Here is an 8,281-nt window from a genome sequence, read left to right as displayed (position 1 = left end):
AAAAAAAAAAAAAGGCATCAATTTGGTGTTCTCTATTTCAGTGTTATTTTTTGCAAAGCCTGCTAGTTTGACCAAGTAAACACAAAAGCCCCAAAACACTACTGTGCTTCTTCTGAGTTGCATCTTGTACAGAGGTAAAAATGACAAGCCTGCTGGGCAGAAGCAACCTGCAATGTCAGGGCAACGCTTTGTGGAAAAGTTCTCCCTTCTATGAACATAGCGTGATTTTTATCTTATTTTGTCATTTGTGGGGCCTGAACTCTGGGCCTGGGCACTGTCCCTTGCTCTTCAGCTCAAGGCTAGCGCTCTACTACTTGAGCCACAGCACCACTTCGACTTTCTCTGCTTATGTGGTGCTGAGGAATTGATCACAGGGCCTCATGCGTGCAAGGCAAGCACTCTACCACTGAGCCACCTTCTCAGCCCAACAGCATGCTTTTCAGAAAAACCAAAACCAAAACATGTACCAAGTACTTCTTATTTTTCCAAATGATGTTGTATATAGATACCCAAATGAAGATATCATAGTCTGTTTAAAATACAGGCCTGAGGACAGACACCCCCTCGCCAGGGTGCTGGGCCCATTTTCAAGGAAGGGGCCATGGAGTGACCCATGTAGGTGAGGCCCCAGCCAGGGCTCTGCAGCGGAGGCTGGCCAAGGTGGGCTAGCTGTCCTCAGCCGGCCTCTTTAGGCCTGCACTCTGTGGTCTTCATCTGAAGTCAGGTGGAAGCCTGGCAAAAATCTGTCCGTTTTCCTTTTGAATCAGTATAACTTCATAGAACCAAATCCAGCCCCCTTTCATTATCTGTGTGCTTCTCTTTTCCTGTTTTTTCAGGCAGGTAACTTGCAGACTCACTTACGTCGGCATTCTGGTGAAAAGCCATACATCTGCGAGATCTGTGGAAAGAGGTCAGTGCTGGGTTTGGGCTGCCATGCATCGACAGACCTCTGTGGTCTGCCTGTCTGTTCAGTGTTCTGCCACCATTAGCCAATACGGAGCGAAGGTGCATTCACACCCTCTCGCACGACCCACAAGAGAGTAAGGGGGAAGCTTAGGGAGGGAATGGGGCTTATACCAAACAGTGTTATACTGAGTCCAAACGCCCATGGAGTAGGTAGCTGCCCCAAGGCGGGGAGTGTCTTGGAGGGGAATGGCATGTGCAGCCTGAGCGACTAGACCTCAGGAGGTGACGGACGTGCCTGAGCCATGATTTCCAGACAGGCTGTGAGCTCCTAGCACGGAGCAAAGCCCACGTCCTTGCTGCCTGCATTTCAATCCCGTATGTGAGAGTCGACCTGGCACCGTAGAATCTGCTTCTTGAGGTGTGTGAGCGGTGTGGCAGTTGACCCCTGTACAGTGTGGTGTGGCGTGGCCTGTGCCTCCTGTGCCAGGGCCCTCCTGTACCGGCCTTACTTGGTTGGGTGTCTGAGGCTGGGCACCACGCTGTGTAGGCACTGTTAGACCACAGGCACCCAAGACCAGGTCACCAGCTGTATCTGTCGCCTGTCTTGCTCATTCCTTCTTTGTTTGCCATGCTTGCCCATGCTCAGCGCTGTGCTGGTGGATCTCTAGGAAACACATTGTAAGCATGTGCAGCCACTGTTAAGGGCTTCAGTGAAGCCCTTGAAGATGGCTCCCATCTGTAATCCTAGCTACTCAAGAGGCTGTGATCTGAGGATCTAGTTGTGAAGCCAGTCTGGGAAGAAGTCTGTGAAGCTCTTATCTCCTACTAGCCAGCAAAATTGCTGTATTAGAGGTATGGTTCAAGTGGTAGAGCACCAGCTATGAGTGAAAAAGCTGAACATGAGTGCAAGGCCCTGAATTCAAGCTCCCCCCTTCCCCACACCGACATGAATGAAAGCTGTTCATCAATAGGGGCGTGGGAGTGTAGGGAAAGAGAACAGGCTCTGTTTGGTGGGGGAGGGGGAAGTAGGGTAATAGGAAGGAGTTGGACTAATAAAGAGGTAGATTGTAATTGTGCAAATAGGACCAGAAAACCTGTTCTATTTTCTAAAATTGCTAGTAATATATTAGAAAGATGAGTGGAAATGTACCAATGCAATCTCCCCTGTGTAACTAATGTGCGCGTAATAAAAACAGTAATAAACCAACTGTCCAGGTTCTCTGCCTCAGACAAATTCATACTGAAGAGTCTCAAGGTCAGACCAGTGAGCGAACAGTTAGAATCAGAGTTCTCCCACCATGTGTAACATCCACCCTGGGCGTGGCAGGGCAAGACATGTCTCCTGAGTCCAGGCCAGGAGTGCTGGAGTGCACCTGTCTTTACTGATAGAAGAAAACAACAGGATGGAAGCTGCCAAGCCAGCCACATTCCTCTTTCTGCTTTTCTGAGGCAAGCTCAGAATCCTCTGCTCACCCTGCTCAGATAGCATCACTTGGGCTGCTTCTGATGATGTCACTTCACGGGCTTCGTCGGATGATGTCACCAGCATGGGCCGCCTCTGATGATGTCACTTCCCAGGCTTCATCTGATGATGTCATCAGCATGGTCTGCTTCCAGTGGTGTCAGTTCATGGGCTTTGTCTGATGATGTCACTTCACCATGGACTGCCTCCAATGATGTCACTTCATGGGCTTTGTCTGATGATGTCACTTCACCATGGACTGCCTCCAATGATGTCACTTCCTGGGCTTCTTCTGGTGATGTCACTTCATCATGGACTACCTCTGATGGTGTCTGTTCATGGGCTTCATCTGGTGATGTCACTTCACCATGGACTGCCTTCGATAGTAGAACATCACCACAGGCCGTGTCGGGGTGTCATTCACCAGGTCTGCCTGGGCCTGTGTTGGAGTCCCTTGCTGATGGAGCTGATGCCCGCTGTACATTGGCTTTCTCCATCTGGCAGGGTGAGACCGGTGGCGTGTCCCTGACCTGCGGCAGCTGCTCCGTGACCGCCGCTTCCTCCCGTTCACTTCTCTTCATTCTTCTGCTGCAGGATGGATGTTTGTGGCTCCCGGAGGGCGAGTGCTCCTCGGGGTGCAGGAGGAGCTGCTCTTCCCAGAAACCTTTATGCTCCTGCTACATCCTGGCTTCTCAGACTCCAGGGCTCCCACGTGTGCTCCTCCCTGCTGTGAGGGCTTACTGCCACGCGGGGGTCAAGCTCACCCCGGGCTGTTTTTAGGGTGCTTATTGGGTCATCCTGCTCACCTGCTGCAAGTGTGCCCCATGAGCTGCTGGTGTCCTGGAAGGACCACAGAACCACAGGCCTCATTTTCTGTGAACAGAGACTGCTGCGGTCTTGGTAGCTCCTGAGCTAATGAGGAGGCTCGGTCGCCTCGTGCCTGCCCTGAGTGTGGAGAGGCCAGGGAGGAAAAACCAACACTTGTATCATTTTCCCTACTCCCCCCCCCCCACCTCCTGTGGTTTCCCGGAAGAGAGGGAAGATGTTAAAAGCACGTTTGCGGTGACACGGGGTCCTGTGTGAGTGGTTGTGCCGTGGAGGGGGAGCAGCTCCTCTCCCCTGCAGTTGTGGCCGAGCTGTGGAGTTCCTCGGCAGCGTCTGCAGCCTCTTACTAGAGCTCTTGGCCTCATTGCAGGTTCGCAGCCTCTGGGGATGTACAGCGCCACATCATCATCCACTCGGGAGAAAAGCCCCACTTGTGCGACACCTGCGGCCGAGGTAAAGCCAGGCGCTGCCTGCCGCGCGCACCGCCGTGGCCCGGCCTCTGCTCACCTGCTGTGCTCTCTCTAGGCTTCAGCAACTTCAGCAACCTGAAGGAGCACAAAAAGACACACACAGCTGACAAGGTGTTCACCTGCGACGAGTGTGGCAAGTCCTTCAACATGCAGAGGAAGCTGGTGAAGCACCGGGTGCGGCACACCGGGGAGCGGCCCTACAGCTGCTCGGCCTGTGGTAAGCACCCCTGCACCCCCTTCCCAGGCAGCTGCCCCAGAGCCTCCCCACCCCACCGCCTGCTCGTGTCAGCCCTAGGTCACTGATTCTGCCCCACCCCCTGCGCTCAGGTCAGGTGGAAGTGAGCCTGTCGCTCCCTCCCCCTTCCCATGGTTGCAGTCACTCCTGCCTTCACACCCAGCCCCACGCGCAGTGTGTGAGCAGTGTGTGAGGGCCCCATGGGGATGGGTGGGCCGTAGGTGGCGCTGCAGAGCTGGTGTGCAGCAGCCGCTGTGTGCCACATCCTGCTGTGCCCAGGAGGCGGGCAGTGCAGCCGGGGGTGGGCTTCTCAGGGCCATGGGCTAGAAAGCAAAGGCCCCACTGGGGCACCAGTCTGGGAAGGGAGGGGGAGCAGGGCCTGGCTGCTCTGGCTCAGGTGCATGTGCACAGATACAGAGACTGCACCCCTGGGGTGTGTGCACAGCGGCCGAGGAGGTGTGGGCAGCCAGGTATGTGTGCCAGCACAGGCGCGTGGGACAGCACGGGTACCCATGCATGGATGCTGATGAGCGAGGTGAGCAGTGAGGGTCTAAGCCAGCAAAGAAGCATGCCGCGAGCACTGTGGAGCCCAGCGCGGGTGGAAGCGCAGAGCACGCCCCGAGGCACCAGGATGCCATCTCCCCGCCACGTGTATGCAGAGGCAGGCGCACCTGCCACCACGTTTCTTCTTGTAAATTGCCACACAGCCTCGAGGAGCTAACATGCCCGTTCTCAATAACGAACACAACCGCCGCTTGATTTCAGTGGCCTTTCCCTCATGGCTGGGACTTGCAGCTGCTTGCTGGTCAGCTCTGGACAGAGGTCAGCTTTGGGCAGTCGGGGGATAAAAGGAATAGGAGTGCTCTTACGGGACAGGGTCAGGGGTTTTGTGGCTTTTATTTGTTCCTGGTCTGTTCGCTGGGGATGGAGTCCAGGGATGGCACATACGAGGCAAGCACTCCACCCCTCCATGCCACCCTCCCCAGCTATGCTGGGCGCTGGTGGCTCACACCTGTAATCCTAGCTACTCAGGAGGCTGAGATCTGAGGACTGCAGTTCAAAGCCAGCCAGGGCAGGAAAGTCCGTGAGACTCTCTAATAAACCACCAGAAAAGCAGAAGTGGCACTGTGGCTCAAGTGGTAGAGTACTAGCCTTGAGTTGAGTTCAGGGACAGCGCCCAGGCCCAGAGTTCAAGCCCCACAACTGACCAAAAAAAAAATTGTAAAAACAACAACAAAAAATGAACATACACTAGTTTGCACAAGGGGTTCACCATGAATTTCCATACGTGCATATGGTTCTCACCCCTCTATTACTCTCCTATCTGCTCCTCCTTATCATTTCAGCAGGTTCCATTGTTGTGTGTTGATATTCACCCTCCTAATGGATCCCCCCCTCCTCCCCCCGCCGTTGCCACCTCCCACAGCAGGCTCAACTGTTTTTGACAGTGTTGAGATAACATTCCCATACCATAACATTCATCTTTTTATAGTGGCTTTTGTACATTCGCCAAGCTGTGTGACTCATTACAGTATAATTTCAGAACTTCTGGCACCCCAAAAAAGAGATCCCATACTCATTAGCAAGCACTTCTCCTTCGTCACATCCAGCTTCCAGCACCCACCCACCGTTCTGCTTAGATTTGCCTGGTCCGGAAGTTTCTGTAAATGGAGTCACATGACACGGCTGTTGGTGACTGAAATCTCTCACTTCGCAAATGTGCTGTGGGCATGGCTTCCATTCCAGGCTCCGCAGTGATCTGCACTGCTCCAGCTGCCGGTGATTCACGGCTCTGCTCACACTCCTCAACACTGCACCTTCTGGATGCAGATGGGCTCCTAACGCTACCTGAGCTTTCTTTGGGGGACGCCATTCTGGGGGCCCCAGCCCTCTGTAGATTCAAGCTTTGTTGATGGGGGGTGACCCCATGAAACTCAGTGCAGATTCTCCTCAGCCCCAGTGAGACCCGTGCCCTCGTGTTCATGAAGGCATGGAGCACAGGCCGTCCATCTCCTCCTAACTTGGTTGTGGCTAAGTTCATGCATACCAAGGTCCCTAAGAACAGCTGGCTCACCTCCTCCAGCTATCTGCAGTTAGGAGATGTCTCAGCCAAAATGAAAGACAAAGATGTCAGTGGAGTTCATGTAAATCCTGTGTAGTAAGTCATAAGCAGTGGGAATCGCTGGAATGAACAATTACAAATGGTTAGGAAGCTTCAAACCTATAAAATACCACAAAGCAGAGCACAGCACCCACTTGAAAGACAACACTGGTGGTTCACGCCTGTAATCCCAGCTACTCAGGAATCTGAGATCTGAGTATCACAGTTCAAAGCCAGCCCAGGCAGGAAAGTCCATTGAGACTCTTACCTCCAATTAGTCCCCAGAAAACTGGAAGTGGTGCTGTGGAGAGCACTAGCCTTGAGTAAAAAAGTGAGCGCGTGGTGGAAGTGAGCACACACAGAGGCTTTAGTGGCTATTCAGGGCTTCCAGTGGAAAGCTGCCTGGAGCTTTCACTGTGGGGTGGTCCGGCCTGCTTTTGGTTGTCTAAAGGCTTTTTCCTAGGCCTTGACTCGTTGCTAGGCAGCAGGTGTTCGAGATGGCGGTGCAGTAGAGCTCCGGGCACCTGGAACAGAAGCACGTGTAGTTTGGCCTTGTTAAGCTTGGGCGCGTTCAGGTGGCACCGAGGCGGGAGGGCGGGTGTGGGAGCAGCCCACTGGCCGCCAGGCAGGCTCAGGCCGCGGACTCGAGTCCCTCGAGGACTCGTGCCCCGCGGGGGGCACAGCCGGGTGCAGTGAGCCCCCAAGTGAGCGTGTGCCAGCTGGCTTGGCCCTCCTCAGTCCTCCCTCTGTCATGCGCAGGGAAGTGCTTCGGGGGCTCGGGCGACCTGCGCCGGCACGTGCGCACGCACACCGGGGAGAAGCCGTACACCTGCGAGGTCTGCAGCAAGTGCTTCACCCGCTCCGCCGTGCTCCGGCGCCACAAGAAGATGCACTGCCGGGCGGGCGCCTCGAGCCCGGACGTGCTGGACGAGCTGGGCCAGGCCATCGAGCCCGCCGACTCCTTCGCCCAGGACGTGGCCGTCACACTGATGCCCGTGTCGGTCAAGCTGCCCGGGCACCCGGTGGAAAACGCCGTGGCGGAGTTTGCCAGCCACGCCGCGGATTCCTGCTGTAAGTTGCGCTCCATGCTCCACCCTGCCGGCTTGGGTGAGCAGAAACTGAGCGCCGACCCCGCGAAGCTGGCAAAGCCCCAGGCGCCGCCCGGCCCGCCGCAGGCGTTCGCTTACTCAGAGGCGGACGCCCCGGCCGGCAGCGAGCCTCTGCAGGGCGACAGCATGGCCATGATCCGCTCCTCGCTGGCCGCGCTCGACCACCACTGCGGGGACCCGCTGGGCGGCCGCACAGCCTCCTCGGCCTACCGGAACTCCGAGGGCCAGTTCTTCTCCAGCATGACGCTCTGGGGGCTCGCGATGAAGACCCTGCAGAACGAGAACGAGCTGGACCAGTGACGGCTGCACACCCGCCTACCCCACCCCGGAGTACTGGCGGCCCTCCCCCGGAGCCCTCCCCCGCCCCCCCCCCGCACCTGGGCTCCTCCCACCGCTGGAGAGGCGGTGATCTCCCTCCCGATGAGGACAGGTCGCCTGGGCTCCGGGGCTCGGGTGGGGGAGAGGCCCGCTGGACCCCCGCAGCGGCAGCTCGGGGCCCAGGCGTCCCCTCAGCTTCCGCCCTGTGAGGCCGTCCTGTGGCAGCTACTGTACATCTCGGTCGTGTTAAAAGAAGTATGTATCGCAAGACACAGATTATTTTTACATTTTTATAAAATGGGAATTTGTAGCATCTTGTATTTTAAAATATTTACACAGATTCTATTTGGATATGAACTCAGTAATTTAATTTGAATAAATGAGTGTTTTCTATGTAATGAACGTTCTCTCCAGCATTTTTATTCATTGGAAGTGCTACAAAAAATAAGGTGTAAGGCCTCGGCTCCTCAGCCCCTCTGGACAGTGAGGAAATAAGCGCGAGTGAGGCGTGACTTCAGAGAGGAGCGCTGGGCGGGCTGCGTCACCGCCTGACTCCAGCAGCCCTCCTCCCTGTAATCAATGTCATCCCAGGCCCTAAGGACGCACGGAAGCCGCCTGCGTTTCCTCCTCCCTCCCCGCAGGCCTGGGAGCCTTGGGTGGAACCCACAGTCCACAGCCCAGGCTAGAATGTCGGGCCGAGGTCGGAGGCCAGAGGCGTGGAAAGCCGGCAGAACATGGATGATCCTTGAATGTTCCAGAGCCTTCTGACTCAGAAGTGTGCTCCGGCAGCAGGTGAAATCCTCGTCGGCAGAGAACATCTTCACGGAGCAGTGCGTTGTGGAGTCACTTCTAAGA

The 8,281-nt window shown here is 55.7% G+C and overlaps 1 protein-coding gene across 2 annotated transcripts in view; it reads left to right on the top strand.

Moving 5' to 3' along the window:
- The window catches only part of Zbtb49 (zinc finger and BTB domain containing 49), a 20,229-nt gene extending 12,761 nt beyond the window's left edge, over positions 1-7,468 (top strand). Inside the window, exons 5-8 of one of the 2 annotated variants that reach the window (XM_013023980.1) lie at positions 837-910; positions 3,564-3,646; positions 3,719-3,880; positions 6,759-7,468. In XM_013023980.1, the coding sequence (XP_012879434.1) occupies positions 837-910; positions 3,564-3,646; positions 3,719-3,880; positions 6,759-7,408 (969 nt within the window). In that variant the 3' untranslated portion in view covers positions 7,409-7,468. Of the gene's footprint in view, positions 1-836; positions 911-3,563; positions 3,881-6,758 lie in introns of both variants that reach the window. The other variant, XM_013023979.1, reaches the window with a different exon arrangement.
- The last annotated feature ends 813 nt before the right edge of the window (positions 7,469-8,281 follow it).

This window comes from Dipodomys ordii, unplaced genomic scaffold (assembly GCF_000151885.1).
Source record: "Dipodomys ordii isolate 6190 unplaced genomic scaffold, Dord_2.0 Scaffold71, whole genome shotgun sequence".
In the NCBI taxonomy this organism is placed as follows: Eukaryota; Metazoa; Chordata; class Mammalia; order Rodentia; family Heteromyidae; genus Dipodomys; species Dipodomys ordii.
This window is presented reverse-complemented; position numbering and strand designations above follow the sequence as displayed.